This window comes from Phacochoerus africanus, chromosome X (genome assembly GCF_016906955.1).
Source record: "Phacochoerus africanus isolate WHEZ1 chromosome X, ROS_Pafr_v1, whole genome shotgun sequence".
Taxonomy (NCBI): domain Eukaryota; kingdom Metazoa; phylum Chordata; class Mammalia; order Artiodactyla; family Suidae; genus Phacochoerus; species Phacochoerus africanus.
Window position 1 is genome coordinate 70,985,531 of NC_062560.1, and position 25,100 is coordinate 71,010,630.

General features: G+C 35.0%; 1 protein-coding gene across 1 annotated transcript in view; it reads left to right on the plus strand.

Annotated features, from left to right (window-relative positions):
* The window catches only part of CYLC1 (cylicin 1), a 52,733-nt gene extending 40,561 nt beyond the window's left edge, over positions 1–12,172 (plus strand). The window contains exon 6 of the mRNA XM_047764219.1: positions 12,140–12,172. Within this exon, the coding sequence (XP_047620175.1) occupies positions 12,140–12,172 (33 nt within the window). The remainder of the gene's footprint in view (positions 1–12,139) is intronic.
* The last annotated feature ends 12,928 nt before the right edge of the window (positions 12,173–25,100 follow it).

The following is a 25,100-nucleotide window of genomic DNA, read 5'->3' on the forward strand; positions in this document are numbered from 1 at the left end:
TCTGTTGTGTTTCTGTAGAGAAACCAGCTGATAGCCTAATGGGGGTTCCCTTATAATGCTTTTCTTTTCTCTTGCTACTTTAGAATCCTCTCTTTATCTTTAACTTTTGCTACTTTTTTCATAATATGCCTTGGTGTGGGCCTGTGTGGGTTCAACGTGTTTGGGGCCCTCTGTGCTTCCTGTATCTTGATATCAGTATGCTTTAGATTTGGACAGTTTTCAGCCATAATTTATTCAAATATATTTTCAATTCCTTTTTATTTTTCCTCTCCTTCTGGAATTCCTAATTTTGTGTATATTGTTCTGCTTTATATTATCCTGTAGGTCTCTTATATTGCTTTCATGTTTTTTCATTTGGTTTTCTGTCTGCTGTCTTTTTTGGGTGATTTCCATTATTCTATAATCCACATCACTAATTCATTCCTCTGCATTATTCATTCTGGTTTTTACTGCCCTTAGCTCAGTTCGCATCACTGCAAATGAATTTTCTAGTTTTTCTTGGCTCCTCATTATGTTTTCTTGTTCCTTTCTGAGGGAATCTACATTACTGTTCATATCTTCTCTTAATTCCTTCAGTATTTTCACTACTCCCTTTTGAACTCAGTCTGTGAAACTGCAGAGTTCTGTTTCATTTTTGACTGCTTAAGGTGAATTATCCTCTTGCTTTAAATGGGAATGTTTTCTGAGCTTCTTCATCTTGCTTGTGTTTTTCTTTTTCTGTGAATTTGGGGAAGCCAAACTGTAGTCTTGTAAGGCTATTTCTATGCAAGTATATCCCTTTGTATTTTGGGAGTGGGTTACTCTTTATTTTTGGTGTGGGAGTTTGAATCATTACTGTTTCTTTGGTGTGAGGAGGCTGCTATCCCCAGGATGCTCAGTGTGTTTTCAAAGAGGAGGCAATGGGTAGGGCCGGCAGTCAGTGCCTCTTTGTTGGGCTCTCAACAGAAGCAAAGACCTCAGGAAGATGGCACAAGCTACTCCTAGTTTCAGGGCCCTTGGAAGTGGTAATGAGCTCTAGTGGGATCTACAAGGTGACCAGAGTATTTGGCAGTAGCAGGAGCAGGGTATGTGAGTTCCCAGGGGATTGAGAACAACAACAGCTTGTGTTTGATTTCAATGCCCCCCTCTGAGGTTATTGGAACCCCAGGTGGTGCCTATTCAGGGACCCATAATGGGAGCAGGCCATGGCCATTTCTAGCATCAGTGTTAACTGCAGTGTTTTGCCTCCACTACCTGTAGACCATGCATGAAGTGATCTTTCTCACCTAGCCCACATAGGAGGTGCTGCACAGGCTTTTCCTAGTTTCAGGGTCCTGGGAAGTGACAGAGATCTGGTGTATGGGTATGACTCTGAACATTCAGCAGTGATAGGAGCAGGGCCGTTTGGTTTCCAAGGGTGCAAGTGCACCAACAGGTGGTACTCGGTCACAGTGCCTTCCTCTGTGATGCCCTTGAAGTGATTGGGGCTGCAAGGGGTGCCTGTTCACCAACCCCTAGTGGTGTCGGGCCACTGCCACCTCTGCAGCCAGAGATAACTGCAGTTGTTTGCCACTGCCACCTGTAAATCATGCAAGAAGCACCTCATCCTGCTTAGCCCCCACAAGATGTGCTGCACAAGGTGCTCTTAGTTGCAGGTTCCTGGGAAGGGACAGTAATCAAGAGTCTGGACACTGCCCAGTGTGTTTGGCATTGGCAGCTGCAGGGCTGGTGTGCTCCTGGGGGAGCAAGAATAACATCAGGTTGTATTCTGTTGTAGTGTCCTTCTCTGTGATGTCCTCTGAAGTGATTGGGACTACAAATGATTTTTTTTCAGATACCCTAAGTGCCAGTGGGCCACACTCACCTCTGGAGTCAGGGATAACTGTGGTGGTTTGCTCCAGCCACCTGCAGGTACAGTCTGCTGTGGGCTAGCAAGCAGCTTCTTGCTGCGGGAGGCACCCAGTCCACAGCAGGCTAGCACTCCCCAGCCCTTAGTGTATCACTCCCTCCACTCATGGTGCACTGCTCTTTAGCCCCTTAGGCTGTCTCCAAACTGCCAATCCCAGCCCATTCCCGGGGACTGACCTCTGGAGCCTAAGTCTCAGTGCCCATCCACCACCCAAGTATCTCAGGCTGTGGTGTCTGTTGTGCCAGTGGTTCAGATGATCTGTGAGTCTCACTCTGCTTTTCCATTCTCAGACCTGAAGCTATGCTTTTCTTGTTGTCTTTGAGGTTTCTCCAACTCTGCTGATCTTTCTGTTGGTTAGGTGGCTTGCCAGGGTGTGAGTTCCTTTTCTCCTTCACAGCTCCCTCTCGGGAATGCTAGTCCCATCCTCTCTCTCTTTTTTCTTTTGTTCTACCCAGTTATATCAAGAGTTTCTTGCCCTTTTTGGAGGTTTATGTCCTTCTGCCAGCATTCAGCTGATGTTCTGTGCAAGTTGTTTTACATGTAGATGTGTTTTTTTTAATGTGTTTGTGGGAGAGGGTGATCAGGACCTCTTACTCTTCCACCATCTTGCCTGCACCCTTGGATTGCTTTTTCAAAATTTCTGTATCTGTTGTGAATTTTAGGTTTGCAGTTCCCATGAGGCTTTGATATAGAAATGTATGTATATATATATATATGTTTTAAGTTTAGTTGCTGCTCTCTTAATTTCAAATATTTTCCCAATATCCTGCATTCATATGCTCCTCATGATTTCTGGTTTTGATATCAAGTCATTTGTGGTTGATTTCCTGTCTTTACTATATGTTTATCTTTACCTGTGAGCTTTCCCATTAGTAATTTTCTTGTTTCTAGGTGTGGTGTTTTCTTTTCCAACTGGAGATGTCTTTAGCAGTTGTTGTGAAGCTGTTTTGGTGGTGCTGAATTCTCTTAGCCTTTGATTGTCTGTAAATTTTTTGACTTTTATTGAATCTGAATAAGAGCCTTGCAGGGTAAAGTATTTTTGATTATAGTTTTTTTTTCCCTTTCATTACTTCAACTACATTACACAAGTCCTTTGTGGCATGCAGAGTTTCTGCTAAAAATATTAGCTGATAACCTTATGTGGGTTCCATGGCATGTATTTTATTGCTTTTTCATGTTGGTTTAATATTTTATTTTTAATTTTGATGAACTTGATTAACATATGTTTTGGTGTGTTCCTCCCTGGGTTTATCCTCTATGGGATTTTCTGTGCTTCCTGTATATTAGTAAAGATTTCCCTTTTGAAGTTAGAGAAGTTTTTCATTATTAGCTCTTCAAATATTTTCTCTGACCCTTTCTCTCACCCTTCTTCTGGGACCCTTCTAACATGAATGTTGATGCATTTAATGTTGTCCCAGAAGCCTATTAAACCATCCTTCTTTTCATTCTTTTTTAAAATTCTGTTCCACAGTAGTGATTCCCACAAATTTGTCTTCCATGTCACTTATTCATTCGTCTACTATTGATTCCTTCTAGTGTATTTTTCATTTCATTCATCTCTGGGGTTTTTTCCTTTAAATCTCTTATTTCTTTGTTATTTCTTTCTTATAATTTCTTGATCTGTGCCTCTTTTTTTATTATCTTGGATCATCCATAATATCATATCTCTGAATTATTTTCACATAGGTTGCTTATCTCTACTTCACTTAGGTCTTCTAGGATTTCATCTTTTACCTTCTTCAGGAATACATTTCTCTGCCATTTCATTTTATCTATTTTTTTTTTGGTCTACAGTCTCCTTTCTGCAGGCTGCAGGCTGTGGTCCTTCTTGCTTCTAGTGTCTGCCCCCTGGTGGGTGAAGTTGTTTCATAGCCTTATGCAGGAGGCACTTGTGCCTGTCCACTCATGGATGGAACTGGGTCTCATCCCTGTGGTGGGCAGGGCCATGTCTAGTGGTATGATTAGAGGTATCACTTGTATGACTTTAGGCAGCCTTTCTAATGATGGGTGGGTCTGTATTCCCACCTTGTTGGTAGTTTGGCCAGGGGCTTCTCAGCACTGAAGTCTGCAGGATTTTAGGTGAGGCTGTAACTTTCCAAAATGGCAGCCTCTAGAGGAGCTCACTCTGATGATATTCATGGGTCAGCTCCTCCTGTCTCCTTCCCCCACAGTGAGCCATAGCCAACTCCTACCTCCCCAGCAGACCCTTCAAGACTTGCAAGTGAATCTGGCCCAGAGTCTAATGTAGAACCTGCCTTTCCCTGGGACTCAGTGCATGTGAAAACTTCTGTGAACCCTTCATGAGCAGAGTCTCTGTTTCTACCAGCCCTGGGGAGCACCTGAACTCAAACTTCTTTGTCCTTCAATGCCAAAAGCTCAGGGGGCTCCTCCTCCCAATTCCAGGGATCCAGACTGGGGAATCTGTCATAAATTTTGGAACTTTCACTCATATGGGAAAACCTCTGTTTTATAATTATTTTCCAGTTTGTGATTGATTCACCCAGTGGTTATGGGATTTGATTATATTACAAATATTCCCCTTCTACCATCTTACTGTGGCTTCTTCTTTGTCTTTAGGTGAATGTCTTTTTGCTAGGTTCCAGCCTTTTTTGTCAATGATTATGCAGCATTTAATTGTGAATTTGTTGTTTTCATGAAAGGAGGTGACCTCAAATAGTTCTACTCTGCTATGTAGTAATCCATGTAGTACTCCATCTGTAATCCATGTAGTCAAAAACCACACTCTTTTGATTGCTGTATTTTAGTAATATAGTTTTAAATCAAGGAGCATGGTGCATCCAGCTTTGTTCTTCTCTCTCATAACTGCTCTTATTTGGGGTCTAAAATGGTCTATACAAAGTTTAGGATTTTTAATTTTGTTCAGTTAAAAAATCACTGGAATTTTGATAAAGTGTGCATGAATCTGCAGATTCCTTTGGAAAGTAAATTTATTTCAACAAAATTAATTCTTTCAATCCATGAGCATGAAATAGCTCTCTATTTTTTTTTCAGTTCCTGTTGTCAATGTCTTATGGTTTACAGTGAGCAAGTCTTTCATCTCCCTGTTAATTTTATTTCTAGGTACTATATTTTTTTATTGCAACTGTAAATGGAATTTTCTTATCTTTCCATTAGTTTATTATTAGTGTAGAAAAAAATAAAACAGATTTTTTGCATATGTATTTTATATCCTGCAGCTTTACTGAAAGTATTTTTTAGTTGTCACCATTTTCTTTAAGGTTTTCCATATAAAATATCAAGTCATCTCCAGATAATGACAGTTTCACTTCTTTTCTGATTCCAATGCCTTTTCCTTTTCTTTCATAACTTCTCTGGTGAGGATATCTGATACCATGTTGAATAAAATGGTGAGAGTGAGCAACCTTTTTTCCCCTGATCTCATAGGAATTCCTTTCAGTTTTATATCATTCAAAAATGTTAGCTGTGGGTTTCTCATATATGGCTTTTATTATGTTGATGTACATTCCTTATATATCATTTTATTGAGAGCTTTTATTATAAATAATTATTGAATTTTGCAAGTGATTTTTCTGCATCTCTTGAAATGATCATGTTTTTAATCTTTTATTTTGTGAATGTGATATATCATATTGATTGATTTGGAGATGTTGAACCATCCATCCATCCCAGTGATAAATCACACTTGATCATGGTATACAATCCTTTAAATGTATTGTTGAATTCAGTTTGCTAATATTTTATTGAAGATTTTTCATATAGGTTCATCAGGGATATTGGTCACTTTTCTTGGGTATTATCATGTGATTTTTTGATATCAAAGTAATGCTGGCCTCATAAAATAAATTTGGCAGCGTTACATCCTCTATTTTTTGGGGGAGAAGAGTTTGAGAGGATTGGTATTAATTATTCTTTAAATACTTGGTTGAAGTCAACAGGGAAGCCACCTAATCCTGAAATTTGTTGAGGGTTTTGTCATTACTGATTTAATTTGCTTACTGTCTGTTCAGATATTCTATTTCTTCATGATTCAGTCTTGGTATGTCATGTGTTTTGGGGGTTCTCTATTTTTTCTAAGTTGTACAATTTGTTGTGTAATTATTTATAGATTTATGATTGCCTGCATTTCTATTGTATCTGTTGTTAACATCTCCTCTTTCTTTCTAATTTTATTTATTTGAATCCTCTCTCTTCTTGTCTTGTTAGTGAGTTTAGCAAAGATTTGTCTTTTCTGGAGTTCCTGTTACGGCTCAGCAGGTTGCAAACCTGACTAGAATCCATGAGGATGTGGATTTGATAACTGGCCTTGTTCAGTGGGATAAGAATTTGGTGTTGCCATGAGCTGTGGTGTAGTTCATAGATGTGGCTAGGACTGCTGTGGCTGTGAAGTAGGCTGGCAGCTGCAGCTTTAGTTCAACCCCTAGCATGGGAACTTCCATATGCTGCAAGTGCAGCCCTAAAAATGCAAAAAAAAAAAAAGATTTTTTTTTAAGGAACAAGTTCATAGTTTCACTGATCTCTTCTGTTCTTATTTCTATTTCATTTATTTCTTTTCTGATCTTTGTTATTACTACCAATATTTTAACTTCGAGCTTAGTTTGTTCTTGTTTTTCTTGTTCCTTGCAGTGCAGAGTTGGTGTTTATTTAAGTTTTATTTTTTCTTGAGGCAGGCATTTATCATTATTAACTTTCTCCTTAGAACTGCTTTTACTGAATTCCATACGTTTTGGTAAGTTGTTATTCCATTTTTACTTGTCTCAATGTATATTTTTATTTCTCTTTTCATTTCTTCTTTGAAACATTTGTTGTTCAGTAGCATGTTGTTTAATCTGCACATATCTGTGAATTTTCCAGGTTTCTTGTAATTTATTTTTAGTTTCATGTCACCATGGTTGGAAAAGATGTTTGATATGAATCCATTCTTCTTAGACTTATTAAGACTTGTTTTGTGGCCTAACATGAGTTGTCCTTGGAAGTGTTCAATGTGCATTTGAGAATCATATGTATTTCATTACTTTTGCATGGAGTGCTTTGTATATATCAGTTAAGTTCATCTTGTTTAATGTCATTTAAAAACAATGTTTCCTGGGGTTCCCTTGTGGCACAGCGTGTTAAGGATCCAGCTTTTTCTCAGGTCACTGTTGTGGCACAGGTTTGATCCCTGGCCTAGGAAATTCCATATGCTGAGGATGCAGCCAAATAAATAAATAAATAAATCCAATATTTCCTTATAGATTTTCTTTCTGTATTATTAACTTTTTTCTTTATATATATATTTTAGTAACAAAAGCAACACAAACTTATTATACCTGAAAAAATACAAAATATGCAAACAAAATAATTTAAATCCTTATGCTCATTCCTCCACTCAACTTTCCTTACACTTGCATCCTCTTGTAACCAATGTTCACAACTAGTTGTCACTTTTAAATTTATATCATTCTCTCCTACTTGCAAGCACATCTAACCAGATATATAGATAAATTGTTTTGAATGAAATACAATCATGCATATGCAGTACTTAATAACTTTATCAGTTTATGTTATCCCAGTCATCCTTATAAGTCATTAGACATATATCTAATACTATTATTTTTATTTCCTGTGTATTTATGAAAACACAAACATAATTTTACATGGTAGGGTATTATACTTTCTAGATTTGTTTTACTTCAATCATTTAATTTTGCTTTCTCCTCACTCTACTTGTATACTCTCATCCATTGCTACCTCCTAATCTCTTCCCTAGGTAATACTTATCAACAAGCTACTATGTATCATCCCATACTTTTTCCAAGATTCTGTTTATAATGCCAAATATTCAAACAAAAATAAACAGACACACACACACACACACACCCCACATGGGGTGAGGGGATAGGTGAATGTGAGGAGTGGTGCACAGAACAGGAGAGAGATTGAGATTTATTTGCTCTTTAAAGGAAATAAAATAATATATACTTCTCTGCATCCCATTGAGCAATAAATGTTGCATTTCTTCCTTTTGCCACTCTAATGAGTAGAAAAATACTTCATTGATAATTTAATTTGCATTTCCCTACTATTGATTTTGAACATTTGAATGATTTATGTTCTCTTGAATTTAATCATTTCATAATTTTTCCTTGTATTCTCTGTTCATTTTTCTAAGTTATTTATAGCTATTTTGTCAATTTATGAAATAGTCTTTGTATATTTGGAAATTAATTCTTCATCTGCCTTTGTTGGATTACCCACAACTCTCATATGTCTATTGATTTTTTATTGTTTATTTCACTGTGCAAAAAGTTATATTTTATATAGTCAAATATATCAGTAATTTATTTTATTTTTGCCTTTATATATTGGTGAAAATTATCTTCTCCATAAGGTAGTTTTGAACAAGAGCTAAAAAATCCCCCAAACTACTCCTCATTAAATAATAAATGGCCATCAACTCCAAAACTCTGAGTATTTTGATAAATGAGGTTATATCACACTGAAATGTGTAAAAAAGGAGATTTCTTAAGCTCCCCCCAAATATCTAAAGTTGTTTGAAAGTAGGAAGTGCCATGCATGTTGGATAATTTAATGACTATTACCTACAGTTTGGGAGTCAGAGAGCTTTGGTTTGAATCCTTACTCTACTGCTTAGTAGCAGGACACTTTGGGGGCAATTTTCTTAATCATTTGGAACATTATTTTCCTCAAGTATAAAATAGGACATTAACAAGACATTCTTTATAGGAAAATGAAGTATACAGAATAACAAGTATAGCATCTGATATTGTGTTATGCATATTCATGGAGCATTGCCACAAGCTTCAGCTTAGGTCATAGATGTGGCTCAAATCTGGTGTTGCTGTGGCTGTAAGCCTCAGCTGCAGTTCTGATTCAACCCCAGCCCTGGAACTTCCATATGCCACAGGTGCAGCCTTAAAAAGAAAAAAAAAACTAGCCTTCCCTGAGAATACAAACATTCAAAATATCATATAAACATTCCATTCCACCTTTATATTTTTCCTTACCTACCTTATTCTTGAAAACTAGAATCTTAGGTCTTCATTATATATATATATATATATATATATATATATATATATATATTTTTTTTTTCATAATTTAGCAAGTTGTACAATTAAAATAGATACAGTTAAGTGAACATGAATTTAATCAATAAAGTTGATTAAATATATGTTTAGAATTACCAACGTTAAATTAAACCTAAGAGAAACAAACTTGAAAACAACAACAAACAATAGCAACAACTCTAATACTTCACCATTTCACACAGAATGAATGTCAAAATGCTTACAATTGCCAATAAGTATTAGTTAATCTGGCTTGCTGTTTATTCTCTCTGATCTCATTTTTTTTCTTTTTCATTAATCTGATGAAGCCACATTGGCATCCTTCCAAACATACTAGGAATATTATCTAGGTCTTTTGCACTTGTCCATTTATTTACCTAGAATGCTATTTCCTCAGACTTCCATGTGGCTAATTCTCTCTTTCAAATATTTGTTCAAATGTCAATTTTTCAATGAGGTTAATCTAACCACACTATTTAAAGTTGCAACAATACACATTCCTGAATGCTAATTCTCATCTTATCTACTTTATTCCATGAAGTTTCAAGAACAAAACTTTGTTTTATTTACTAATATGCCGAAGGGAGTGGCTGGCCCCCAATATTTATAAGTAAATTAACATCGTTTATTAGAGAATTAGCAAGAAATGAATGAAAGAATTGCTGTACACTTCTAAGAATCCATATAGCACTAAGTAGTATGAATTTTTAGTGTGCCCAGTTCATGAATTAATTTGCTCATTCACTCAGTCAACAAAAGTGATATTTGATCTGGGTCATGAAAGATAAGAAAGATTTTGAAAGGTAGAGAGAGTGGCGGAAGTTTCTATCCAAAATGTCCAACTAGTTGACAGTAGAGCCAGGCAATGCAATTGCATTGTGAGATAGATTGTAAGAGTATTACATTAAAAGATGACATTACTGAGGGATGAAACAAAATGTCCAGACCAGAAGCCAGACAAAGTAGATGATGGGAGGGACAGAGTGTTGGCAAATGGTATAGTAAGCATATTAAAAGTCTTACATGCATTAAAACAGCAGTAGAAAACTATGATACCACTATAATTTTTTAAAATATTCAACTATAAACTAAATTGAAGAAAGATGAACAAAGCACTGATTTGTTCCATGATGTCTTCTTTGATTTTTTTAAAAACTCAGATAGCTTCAAAAGATTTATTTTTGCCAGTTATATAACTGTTTGGTATACTGTTGCTTTGCTGTGCTCTAAGCATGCAACTAGTCTACCCCCATTCCCCTCATTCACCCTTAGTTTAGATGTCTTTTTGCCGACCTCTGACTGTCAAGAATAAACTCTAATTCCACTATCTGCTTCCTTATGCAATGTTCAATTTACTGAACATTCCCAAAACTGTTTTCTGTATAGAAAAAACTACTGTTCCTTGAATTGTCAAGTTAATTCCCTATTGAGGTATTACAAGTTTTGTTTTTATTACTGTCCTAATTCAGGCTATTATAGAAAATATTATAAACTGGGTGGCTTAAACAACACTTACTTCTCACAGGCGTGGAGGCTAGAAGTCCTTGATCAGGAGGCAAATATGGTTGGGTTTTGGTGAAGAACGTATTCCTGGCTTATAGATGTCACCTTCTTGCTGTATCCTCACATGGCAAAGAGAGCTCTGCTCTCTTCATTTCCCTATAAGGGCACCAATCTCATCATGGGGGATCCACCCTTACTATATCACCTAAACCAAAAAATCTCCTTAAGGCTCTACTTCCAAATATAATCATATTTGGGATTAGAGCTTTGAAATATGAATTTTTAAGGGGACATAAACATTGAGTCCATAGCAGTTATCCTTCTGGTATTAAATATAGTTTAATCGAGGCTTTTAGAGATCTTAAATATAAAATATAAATGAATGCATTTCAAATGTTTGGATTTAAGGTAATGTGGAATGCTTTATAAAATGGCATTTCTAGTGCCTCTCTCAAATCACAATATATACACATAAGTTATTCCACCTGTATTTAAGACTAGATCCAGTTAACACTTCATCCCAATTACTGGGGAAGCATCATGATGTAGAAAAGAATGCTGAATGGTGAATCAACTGTGTTAGTTTTAAGGCACGCATTTCTAAGAATAAAATCAAGATCCTATAATAATTAGGAACAAATAATTTATACAGGAGAAATAAATATAAGAAACAAAATCATGAAAAAAATATTAACCATGGTTAGTAATCAAAGCAACCTTATGAGATAATTTCTCATCTAATAATGCAGTAAAAATATGTATCTAAATTATATAAATAAATAAATAATTTTATATGTATTATGTATGCAAGATATCCTACATAGAGATTATATATATATGTTACTGAAATCTGTTGATTCAGGAACAGTGCTACATTAATTCACTTCTGATGACAAAGGCGGGACAGCATAAAACTTCCTCTGGATCTATATTGATTATGTAAGAAGAGTCACATAGGGGACAATACTTTCTGACTCAGTAATCCCATTAATAGGAATATATTGTAGTAAAAAATCAGCAGAAGGAAAAATGTCTAGGCATAAAGAAGATTGTAATATTGTCTATAAGAGAAAAACCTTGAAATTAAACCTAATGTATAAAATTATGAGGGTAGTTTAGTAAAATATAAAGCAAGAATAGCACGCATTAGTTGAAATACCCATTATGAAAATTTGAGAATTAGAGGGAAAAGTTTATACCATAATGCTAAGAGAAAGAAGTTGGGTATAACTACAGCTAAGCAAAAATATGCAAATGTGAAAATATTTATATTAGTGTGGTAGAATTTGGAGATATTATCTATATTTTAAATGTATTTTATATTTTTATAGCATCAATTTTTGAAGTTCTAGTACATTAAAATAGTTATGAAATCTTAGATTCCTAATGTAACATTGCCTAGGACTTAGTTTCTACACAAATGCTTGTAGTTGGACTACCATTCAGTACTCTGTCTTTCACTGGACATTGGTGTTTGAACATGCACATTGTTGACTCCATCTCAGGCTTTTACTTGGTACATCTGAGATGGAGTCCAGGGGGCTCCCTTTTTAATAAAAAATAAAAATAATATCCAAGTTCCCTTCTGCCTATGTCATTCTGTGTTTCATGGTGGTCTTTTCACACCTGTAACTCCCAATAATTAGTAGGAAAATACATTTTTACTTTGTATTTTAATTTTTTCTATTTTATTCCTCAGCCTGAAGCAAAGTGGATTCGCAAGCTGCTTTAGAGAACAACTGATCACTTCATTCCACAGAATGGCCTTACCACAGTTAACACTAGCTACTCTCAAATGAGCATTTGTACTGTGGAACTGTAATAAATAAAAACAAGCCTTCCATGAGTACCATGAACTTATTTTTTACATGTAACTTATAAAGGTGATTTATAGAGGTGTGTGCTTTATTTACTAAAAGCCTGAACTGCTCAAACCAAAATACAGCAGGATTTTACACCACTTCACTTTGAAAGTCATTTTATGTTTAGGTTAAACTCAGCAATATCCTTTGGGATTCTCTTATCATGTTCTGTTAAATTTCTTTTTTACAAAAATAAACAGAATTTATGGAACCATATCTTTCCCATTGTTAAAAGAAATATGGGGCTATATGTGGATAGTAATACCCACTTCCCACATATATATACAGAGTTCCAAATGCAACCATAAACTTTAGACATTTTTATTTAGTTTATTACTTTATTTAATGATAAACTGAAAGTATCCCTAGAAGAATAGTATAAATGTATCAATCATTTTATAAATTTCCATAAATATGCTTGTTGTATTCTTTCTTGAGAGAGGAATGGAATGTAGAAATAAAGAAGATAGATAGATGATACATACATACATACATACATATGTACATTCATACATCCATACATAGAGATAGAGGCTCTTAGCCAGTTCAGGCTGCTACAACAAAAATATCAAAACTGGGTAGCTTGTCAACAACTGAAATTTATTTCTCACACTTCTGGAAGCTGGAGAGTCCAAGATAAAGGCACAAGAAGATACAGTGTATGGTGAGAGCCCACCTTCTTGTTCATAGATGGCCTCGCTCACTGTGTCCTAACATAGTGGAAGTAGACTAGGGAGTTCTGTGAGGTATTTTTATAAAAGTACTAATCCCATCCATGGGGGCACTATCCTCCAAAAGCACCTCTCAAAGGTCCTACTTTTGAGGTATTAGGCTCACACCCTAATACCATAATATTGGGCATTAGGATTTTAACATATAAATTTTGAGAGGACACAAATATTCAAACTAGATAGAATTATAGATAGATATAAATTTGGCCACCTCTTTTGCATCACCCAGTCTGCTTTCTGCCTTTTTATTGTAATACGGACTTCCATTTACTCTAAAAATTACTATATTCCAGATACAATTTTTAATGAAGTATCATTTTAGCATGTGTGATAGCCTTATACATGACTTAAATGATGAATAAAAGGTTTTTAATTGAAACATTGTAAATACAAAGTTTTGAAACAGCCCAATCATCTGTCAATAATCAGTTGGTTGAATATGTAATATTACTTCTCCACAGTGAAAAATCATGTGAATGTGAAAAAGAATAAGGAAGCTCTCTATGCAGTAAGATGGAAAGATGTCCAGTATAAATTTAAGTGAAAAATATCAAGGTACAGAGGAGAGTATATGTCATATGAACTATAGTATTTTTCTAAAAGAGGGAGAGAGAATGAATATATATAAATATATATGAATGAATGAATATCAAGAAACTCTGAAAGGATGCCAAATAAAGTAATAATAACTCATAAAGGAGGAGTATTGTTTGGAAAAAAATATATGAGGGACAGGAATGAAGTTTAGACCCAATACTGCTCTTCATATAATATGCAAGGATAGAGCCATGCTGGTTGATAAAATACTTCTAAAATAGTCAATAAATGGCAACTACTCTGCTCACCCTCCACCTTAAATTTCACTCTGGCTTTCTCCACCTGAAGTCCCAGGTATCCTCCAGGATTCAAAAGCTAAAATGTAATTAGAAGTATAAAAGAATTACTAAGAAAAACACTGATGAGGCGTAAAGGAGAAAAGGAAGAGAAATAGCTGGGGAGAATCTTCAGACTACATGTAGTTCTGACTCCTGTAAAAGTAGAAAGGAAAGAAAGGAGACCTGAATAGGAAGAGCCTCACCTTCTTAGGTACCTCAAAGAAAGCCACAAACAGGCCAATGTGGAGAATGGACCTCTGCATTGGGCAGGAATATCCTGGCCTTAGTACCAACATGGTGCTCAATTACTACTGAGAGTTTGACCCCAGCTTGCACATTGGTGGATCTCAAATTTGCAGCAGCTATAAAGCGTCAGGTGATTTACATGCCTCACATCTTGATCTCTCTTCAAGTGATATTTCAGCAACAAATTCCCATGACTCTCACTATAAAGATCCACTTCTCCATCCATATTCAATAGCCAAAATTTCCCCTGGACTGCTTCTCCTCAGGAAAATTTAAAAGAGAAAGGATAAGATATTTTATATACAAAGAAGACATACAGATAGCTAATAGGCACATGAAAAATGTTCAGCATCGCTAATTATTAGAGAAATGCAAATCAAAACTAAGTTATCACCTCACACCAATTAGAATGGCCATCACCAAACATTCTACAAATAATAAATGCTAGAAAGGGTGCAAAGAAAGGGGGAACCTTCCTATAGTGTTAATGAGAATGTAAATTGGTACAGCCACTATGGAGAACTGTATAGGGATTCCTCAAAAAACTGAAACTAGAGTTACCATGTTATCATGCAATCCCACTCCTAAGCATATAATCCAGAGAAAACTCTAAACTCTAATTCAAAAAATTACATGCACCTCAATATTCATAGCAGCATTATTTACAATAGTCAAGACATGGAATCCACCTAAATGTCCCACTGACAGATTAGTGGATAAAGAAGATGTAATATTTATACATGATGGAATATTAGCCAGATAAAGGAGATGTAATATTTATACATGATGGAATATTAGCCATAAAAAATAATGAACTAATGCCATTTACAGCATTAAAGAGATTATCATACTAAGTGATGTAAATCAGAGAAAGACAAATATTGTATGAAATCACTTGTATATGGAATCTTTAAAAAATTAAACAAATGAACTTATTTACAAACCTGAAATAGACTCACAGACAAAAAAAAAAAAAAACTTATGGTTACCAAAGTGGATACCAAGGGTAGAGGGAGAGATAAATTAGGAGTTTGGTATTAATATATAAACACCACTATGTAGAAAATAAATAACAACAAGAACCAATTCTATAGCACAGGGAACCATATATCTTCTAATAAGAAGGAAAGAATCAAGTGCTGTACACTTCAAACTAACACAACATAGTAAATTAATTATAATTATTTTTTGAAACTGTTATAAAAATAAAATAAAACAGAAGAGATAATGCAAAAACTATAGCCTCCATCAGTGTGATGTGTCTTATTGCCACAATTTGTGGACCTCCTACACTATTCATTCTAAATTACACTCATCCTCAGCTATTACAGAGAGGTTTTGTTGCCTAACATAACAGTATAATCCCAAACTTAATTCCTGAAGGCAATAAGGCTCTAGTATCATACCCATACCCTCCTCAAATTCTATTCACAAATAAAATTGGGCAAAGGAGTATCCAGAGATTCCCAAGTGGATCATGAGGCTTCCACAGATATTCATTCCTTCTCTTAGAGTTAAAAGTAGTTCTATCTCCTCCTGCTCATCAGGTTAAATTACCTTTGTCAAGATAGTAACTCTTCTTCATGACAGTTGGCATCTAGGCATGACAATTTCATCCAAAGTTCCCTGGTAGCATCCATAATGTGTATTTCAATGGATACTGTTGAAATATTCCCTGGCAAGAATATGCCCCTCTTTTGGGATCAGGACCTATGAATGTGCAGTGGCCAGAGCGAATACAACAAGAACATAGGCCCCCCAGTAAGTCATGGAAGTGATGGTAAATGAGGCCACTCTTGAGTATATCCCTTGGTTTCTGGGCATATGTATTTTTCCTATTGAAGACAAAATATCATATAGAAGTTTATGATTTAATGCATATACTTCATTTTTCTTAGACAATGTTTATTTCTATATTTATTAAGCACATTGCTTATTATGTCTTGTTCTATTTCTATGGGAAAACTAATCAAAGTGAAAAACAACAGCAGACAATAAAAAAAGATTTCTACTCAACTTAGGCTTTATCAATGGAAGATGGGTTGACTCTATTTTAGCCTCTTTTCTGCTCAACACAAATATGACCTGGTATAAGGGCAAAATCAAAACTCAGTTAAAGCGGCCTTAGTGATTTTAAGGATCTATTAAGGAAGATGAATATTCTTTTTAATCTGTATTGTGTATCATATCTATATATGTAATCTTTGTACTATATATATGCAATTTACAGCATTAAAGAGATTATCATACTAAGTGATATAAATCAGAGAAAGACAAATATTGTATGAAATCACTTGTATATGGAATCTTTAAAAAAATGAAACAAACTTATTTACAAACCTGAAATAGACTCACAGACATTCTTTTTTCAGATTATTTTCCCATATAGATTATCATACCATATTGGTTAGAGTTTCCTATGATATACAGCATTTCCCTATTGGTCAATTATTCCATATACCTCAGTATTCATATGTCAATACAAACTCCCAATCCATCCCTCCCCCAACATGTCCTCTTTGGTAACCATAGGTTTATTGTCAATGTCTTGTGAGTCTGTTTCTCTTCTTCAAAGAAGGTCATTTGTATACTTTAGTGATATCATATGACGTTTATCTTTTTCTAACTTATTTAGAATCACAATTTCTAGGTCAATCCATGTTAATGCAAATGGTGTTATTTCATTATTTTTATGACTGAGTACTATTCCATTGTATGTATTTGCCACATCTTCTTTATCCTTTCCTCTGTCAAAGGACTTTTAGGTGTGTTATATATGTTGGCGATTGTGAATAGTGCTAATATGAACTTAGGGGTGCATGTGCCATTTAGAATTATGGTTTTCTCTGGATGGAGGCCCAAGTGTGGGATTTCAGGATTATATGGTAATTCTATTTTTTAATATTTTGAAGAGCCTCCCCACTGTTTTCCATAGAGGTTGTACCAATTTATATCTCACCAGCAGTATAGGGGAGATTCCCTTTTCTCTGCACCCTATCCAGCATTTATGGTTTGTAAACATGTTGATGATGGCCATTCTGACTGGTATGAGGTGATAGCTCATAGTAGTTTTGATTTGCATTTCTCTAATAATCAGCATTGTTGAGCATCTTTTCATGTCTTTTGTGTCCATCTTGCTGTCTTCTTTGTATATATGTCTATTGTATTTTTAGGTTTGCAGTTACTATAACCTTTCAATGCCAGAGGCCAGCTCTGGCGGCCAGGGAGTGTACACTTTTTTCCCGATAGGAGAGGGACATGGCATTGGCGAATGTCCATATGGAGACAGCCTCTTTGTCCCTTCTTTCAGGGCGCTGGACTGCTCAAATTTTATTGGCATAAGTGGTAGATTATATAGATGGTTTCTAACTATAGATTACATCATAGTGTTAAAAATACATTGGTTAACTTTTACACGGTACAGCAGCTATACATCATGTTCTAAGATCTTTGTTTTAACTACATTTAGTGAGTACAATTTAAGGGCAATTAGGTACAATACATCATGTGGAAAGGAGGAGACTCAGTACAAATCATCCCATGGCCATCAAGTCTCCACAAGTTGAAGAGGTCATGGACACAAGAATTTTGCATTTACAAATCTTGTTTTTAGACCAATGTATATCTTTAAGTGTTATGGCAGGAAGACAGTATAAGAAAATATAAATCAACTTAATTAGCTACTGCTTAGAAGCTTCTAAAATCAAGGACAAAACTCACAGCTGGGTTTCTTTTGATCAAGAATAATATATGTCTAACTTCTGTGAACCTCATTAAAATCCTAACTCTAATGTTTACTGTAGCTAGTTAGTAGATAAACACTATGTATTAGCTAAGTTGGATTTAAATAGGGGAAAGTCCTTCAGGATGAAATTCTTATTATACTATTGTTGTAATTTTGTTAAATCACAAATCACCACAGGAAAATAAGAATGGGGAATAAGAATAATAAGTAAATAATCAGGAAAGACTGAGGAAAACCGAATACCAAATAAAACAACAGGAAAGACTAGGTCACCCAAGAAACAATTCATGTTCTCTGGCACAAACATGGAAATTGTTTTCCCAGGAAAGCCCCAATTCTTCCCCATCAACATCAAAATGAGAGCTGTGTAACCTGAGGCCTGCCCTTGGCTTGTACCTTGCAGGCAGGCTTTTATCCTGACCAGAGGCCCACCTTAGGCATGCACCATTCAGGTGAGCTTTTATCTTGACCAGAAGCCCACCTTCGGCTTGTACCTTCAGATGAGCTCCTTTTCTTGGTTAGGAACCTGCCTTCAGGTTTTTCTGCCATCAGGCAAGGTCCTTTTTTGAGTCCCTGCATTTTCTCGGCTCCCCGCATTTCAATATAGGAGTCTATATTTATACAAGTTTGTTTTACGTTTCTGGTTCCAATATCCTGCATTTGTACTCTCCTCTTCTCATGATTGCTGGTTTTGATATCATAATTATGTGTGGATGATTTCCTACCTTTACTATGTTTGCCTTTATCTTGTTTGAGGTTGTCACCTCTTCTTTTCCCTTAGAGAAGTTCCTTTAGCCTTTTTTGAAAAGTTGCTTTGGTAGTACTGAATTTTCTTAGCTTTTACTTGTTTGTAAAGCTTTTGATTTCTCTGTCAAATCTGAATGAGAGCCTTGGTTGGTAGAGTGTTTGTGGTTGTAGTTTTTTTTTTCCCTTCATCACTTTAAGTATGCCACTCCCTTCTGGACTGCAGTTTCCACTGAAAAAAATCAACTGATAACCTTATTGGGGTTCCCTTGTATGTTATTTGTTGCTTTTTCCTATATCCTTTCAACATTTTCTCTTTGCCTTTAATTTTGGTCAGTTTGATTAATATTAGTTTTTGGGTGTTTCTCCATTGGTTGATTTTATATGGTTTCTCCACTGGTTATTCTTGGAATTCAGTGAGTGAATGCTTTCCCATATTACAGAATTGTTCAGCTACTATCTCTTCACAAATTTCCTCCAACTCTTTCTTCCTCTATTCTCATTCTAACATCCATATAATGTGAATGTTGGTGCATTTAATGTTGTCCCAAAATTCTCTTAGACTGTCTTCAATTCTTTTCATTCTTTTTTTCTTTATTGTTTCCACATCAGTGATTTCCACCAGTCTATCTTCCAACTTGTTTATTCATTCTTTTGCCTCCTATATTCTGCTATTGATTCCATCTAGTGAATTTTTCATTTCAGTTATTCTGCTGTTCATCTCAATTTGTTTCTTCATTTTTTTAAATTTATTTTTGTTTTTATGGCCACACGTGCATACTAAATTCTTTAGTGATGCCGGTGCCTCTTTCATGGTGGATTACCCATGGCCATGGTGAATGGGATGTTCTCTGTTTCCCCATGTGGAATATTATCCTTTGCTGTATCTTCTGGCTTCACATAGTATAGCTATTCCTGCAGGTCCATTCACTTCAGCATCTTTTTCCCCCAATTTCAATGAAATGTAATGGACAAGATTATATATATTTACATTTACAAAATGATGAGTTTCACATATATACAGTGAAATAATTACAATTATGTTAATTATCACATTCATCTCTATCATGTCACATACATGTTTTTAGTGAAAATGCTTTAAGATCTACCCCCTTTGCAAACAAAGTATACAATACAGTAATATTAACAATAATCATCATGCTGCACATTAGATCATCAGAACTTGTTTATCTTACAGCTAAAACTTGTTAGCTCTGACCAATGTCTCCTTTCCCCCACCCAATAGACTCTGGCAACCACCATTGAACTTTCTGATTCTAAAAGTTTCACTTATATCTGGAATCTAATATATAGCACAAAGGAAACTTTCCACAGAAAAGAAAATCATGGACTTGGAGAATAGACTTGTGGTTGTCAAGGGGGAATGGGAGGGAGTGGGAGAGCCTCGGAGCTTGGGGTAAATAGATGCAGAATGTTGCCTTCAGGATGGATTAGCAATAGGATCTGCTGTGTAGCACTGGGAACTCTGTCTAGTCAATCATGTTTGAACACGTAATGTGAGAAGAAAGAATGTACACATGTATGTGTAACTGGGTCATCATGCTGTGCAGTAGAAAAAATATATATAAAGAAAGAAAGAAAGAAAAGAAAAGTTTGAATTTTTTGGGTCCACTTGTAAGTGAGATGATACAGTAAGTGTCTTCCTCTGATGGGCTAATATCACTGAACATAATATCCTATAGTTTCATCCAGATTATCACAAATAGCAAGATCTCATACTTAACATTGAAGAATAATATTTGCTTATATACTTATATATTCTTTATTTATTCATACATTGATAGACACATGTTGATTACATATCTTGACTATTGTAAATAATGGTGCAAAAAATATAAAAGTACATATAATTCTTCAAAAGAATGATTTTATTTCCCCTAGACATATAACTAGAAGTGGGATTGTTGGATCGTATGGTAGTTCTATCTTAAATTTTTTAAAGAACCTCTGTATTATATTCCATAATATCTGTACCATATGACATTTTCATCAACATTTTACAAGTGTTCCCTTTTCTCCACAGCCTCAACAACATGTTATCTCTTTTATTTTTATAATAGCCATTCTGAGAGGTGTGAGGTGACAACTCATTGTGGTTTTGATCTTCCTTCCCTGATGATTAGTGATGTTGAAAATCTTTTTTATGAACCCTTTGTTCTTATGTATATCTTCTTTTGAAAAAAATGTTTATTAGGATTATTGCCAATTTTCTAATTATTTTATTGCTATTTTTTCTTATTGAGTTGTGGAAAAAACCTTCTTATCAGAATTATGGTATGGAAATATTTCTTCCTATTACTTATGTTGCCTTTTCATTCTGTTGATTGCTTCCTTTGCAATGCAGGTTTTTAATTTTTTTTTGTCTCTTTTTGTTGTTGTTGTTGTTGTTGTTGTTGCTATTTCTTGGGCCACTCCCACGGCATATGGAGGTTCCCAGGCTAGGGGTTGAATTGGAGCTGTAGCCACCGGCCTACGCCAGAGCCACAGCAACGCGGGATCCGAGCCGCGTCTGCAACCTACACCACAGCTCACGGCAACGCCGGATCGTTAACCCACTGAGCAAGGGCAGGGACCGAACCCGCAAACTCATGGTTCCTAGTCGGATTCGTTAACCACTGCGCCACGACGGGAACTCCAGGTTTTTAATTTTTTTTAATTAAAGTATAGTTGATTTATAATGTTGCACCAATTTCTGCTGTATAGCAAAGTGACTCAGTCATATATATAATTACATTATTTTTTAATATTATTTTCCACCATGGTCCACCCAAGAGATTGGATATTCATTCTCCGTACTATAAAGTGGGACCTTATTTTCTATCCATTCTGAATGTAAGAATTTGCATCTACTGACCCCAACCTCCCAATACATTCCACTCCATTCCAACTCCCCCTTTGGCAACCACAAGCCTGTCCTCTATGTCTATAAATCTGTTTATGTTTTGTAGACAGGTTAATTTGTACCATATGTTAGATTTCTTATATAAGGTATTTGTCCTTCTATTTCTGACATAATTTACTTATTATGATAAACTCCAGTTGCATCCACATTGTTGCAAATGATATTATTTCCTTCTTTTCTAGTGGCTGAGTAGTAGTCCACCACATCTTAATCCATTCTTCTGTCAATGGACATGTAGATGGTTTCTATGTCTTGACTATTGTGAATAATTTTGCTCTGAACATAGGGGTGAATGTATCATTTTGAATTATATTTCTGTCTAGATATATACCACGGAGTGGTATATCTGGTAATGGTAATTCTATTTTTAGTTTTTTGAGGAATCTCCATAGTGTTTTCCATAGTAGTTGTACCATTTATATCCCCACCAACAGTGTAGAAGATTTCTCTTTTCTCCACACTCTTTCCAGCTTTTGTTATTTGTAGACTTTAAAACTGTGGCCAGTGTGAGGTGGTACTTAACTGTAATTTTGATTTTTATTTCCTAATAATCAGCGATATGGAGCATCTTTTCCTGTGTCTAGTGCCCATCCCTAATTCTTCTTTGGAGAAATGTCTATTTAGGTGTTTGGCCCATTTTTCAATTTGTTTGCTTGCTTGCTTTTTTGTTTATGAGTTGTATGTATATTTTGGAAATAAAGACCTTGGTTGCATCATTTTCAAATATTTTCTAATATTCTGTAGCTTGTCTTTTTGTTTTTATGATTTTCTTTGCTGTGTAAAACTTTATTTTTGTTTCCATTTCTATTGCCTTGGAAGACTGTCCTAAGAAAACAGGTGGTACAGTTTATTTCAAAGGATGTTTTCACCATGTTCTGTTCTAGGAGTTTTAAGGTGTCATGTCTTATGTTTAAGCTCTAAGCTATTTTGAGTTTATTTTTAAGTAAGGTGTGAGGGTGTGTCCTATTTAATTAATTTTTGTGCAGCTGTTCAGTTTTCCCAGCACCACTTGCTAAACAGACTGTCATTTACATTTATATTTTTGCCTCCTTTGTCAAAGTTGAATTGACCATAGATAGGTGTCTGGGTTCTCCATTCTGTTCCATTTATCTGAATGTCATTTTGGTACCAATACTGCACTGTTTTGATTACAGCAGCTTTCTAATATTGTCTAAAGCCTGGGAGTTATGCCACCTACTGTTTTTTCCCCTAAGAATTGCTTTGGCAATTCTGTGTATTTTATGGTTCTATATAATTTTTTGATTATTTGTTCTAGCTCTGTGAAAAAGGTCATGGGTAGTTTGATAGTGATCACATTAAACGTGGAGATTGCTTTGGGTAGTATGGCCATTTTAAAAGTAATAACTCTTTCAATCGAGAAGCATGGGATAATTTTCCATTTCTTTGGAGCCTCTTTAGCTTCCTTTATTAAAGTTTTAGACTTCTCAGCATGTAAGTATTTCACATTCCTTGGTCATATTTATTCCTAAAGGTTTTGATGCAATTTTAAAAAGTATTGTTTTTTCTATATTAACTTTCTAATATTCCATTTTTAGTATACAGAAGTGCAACAGATTTCTGAATGTTAAGCTTGTATCCTGCTACTTTGCTGAATCCATTGGTCAGCTCAAGTAGTTTTTGTGTGGAATCCTTAGGCTTTTCTACATATAGTGTCATGTCATCTGCACACAGTGACAGTTCTACATCTTCCCTTCCAATTTTGATATATTTTATTTCTGGTTTTGTTTCATTGCTGTGGCTAGGATTTCTAATACTATGTCGAATAAAAGGGGTGGGAGGGGGCATCCTGGTGTTGTTCCAGCTTATAGTGGGAAGGCTTTCAGCTTTTCTCCATTGAGTATTATATTGAACAAAATTTTGTCATAAATGGCTCTTATTATGTTAAGATATGTTCCCTCTATAACCATTTTGTTAAGCCTTTTAATCATGAATGGATGTTGAATTTTTGTCACATGCCTTTTCTGCATCTATTGAGAAGATCCTGTGGGTTTAGATTTTTCTTTTATTTACTTTGTTTTATTACATTTTTTTTTTATATGTTGACCTTTTCTTGTAACCTTGGGATGAATCCCATTTGGTTTGTGATCTTTTTAATGAGTTTTTGGATTTAGTTTGTTAATTTTTTTGAGAATTTTTGCACTATATTCATCAAAGATATTGGCCTATAAATTTCTTTGTTGTTAGTATCTTTGGTTTTGGTATTACAGTGATGGTGGATTCATAGAGTATCTTTGGGAATATGCCTTCTTTTTCAATTTTTTGGACGAGTTTAAGAAGAATCAGTATAAGTTCTTCTTTGTATGTTTGGAAGAATTCACCTCTGAAGCCCTCTGGTACTGAACTTTTGTTTGTAGGGAGTATTTTTTATTACATATACAATTTTATTTCTAATATTCTGCCTGTTCAAATTACCTATTTCTTCTTGACTCAGTTTTGGTGAACTTTATATTTCTAGATTTGTCCATTTATTCTAGGTTTTCAAATTTGTTAGCATACAATTATTTATAATATTCTTTTTGCTTTTATTGTATTTCTGCAGTATCCACTGAGATTTTTCCTTTTTCTCTTCTTATTTTGTTTATTTGGGCTCTCTCCTTCTCTCCTTTTTTCTTCCTCGTAAGCCTGACCAGACATTTGTTGATTTTGTTTACAATATCAAAGAACCAGATCCTGGTTTTATTGATTCTTTTGTTGTTTGAATCACTATTTTATTAACTTGATCTCTGATATTTATTATTTACTTCCTTCTTGTGTATTTAGGATTTATGTTCTTCTTTATCTTATTCTTTTAGGTGATAAGGTAGTTTGTTTATTTACAATTTTTATTTTTTTTTTCTGAGGGAGGCCTCCAGCATTATGAAATTCCCACTAAGTGTTTTTCTGGGATCCCATAGATTTTGTAAGGTTTTGTTTTCATTGTTGTTTCAAGGTGTTTATAAATTTCCTTTTATATTTTCTTGCCAACCCATTGGCTTTTTAGTAGCATGTTGTCTAGTCTCCATGCAGCCAGGTTTTTCTCATTTTTCCCCCTTGGTTGTCTAATTTCATATCATTGTGGTCAGAGAGGATGCTTAAAATGATTTACTTATTTTTTAAATTGTTGTGGTTAAATTTGTGCCCCAGTATGTGGTCAATCCTAAAGAATGTATCCTTGAAAAGAATGTAAATTGTATATTTTGGGAAGTAATGTCTGAAAATATCAATTAAGTCTAACTGTACTATTGGGTCATTTAGGATCTCTGTTGCTGTCTTGAGTTTCTGTCTATATCTGTCTACTGATGTGAGTGGGTTGTTAAAGTCCCCTATTGTTATTCTATCCCATCAATTTCTCCTGTTAGGTATGTTAGTATTTGTTTTATGTATTTGGCTGCTCCTATATTATGTGCATATACGTTTACAAGTGCAATATCCCCTTGCTGAATTGATCCTTTTATCATGAAATAATGTTCTTCTTTATCTTTCTTTTGGCATTTGTTTTAAAGTCTATTTTGTCAGGTATGAGTATTGAAACCG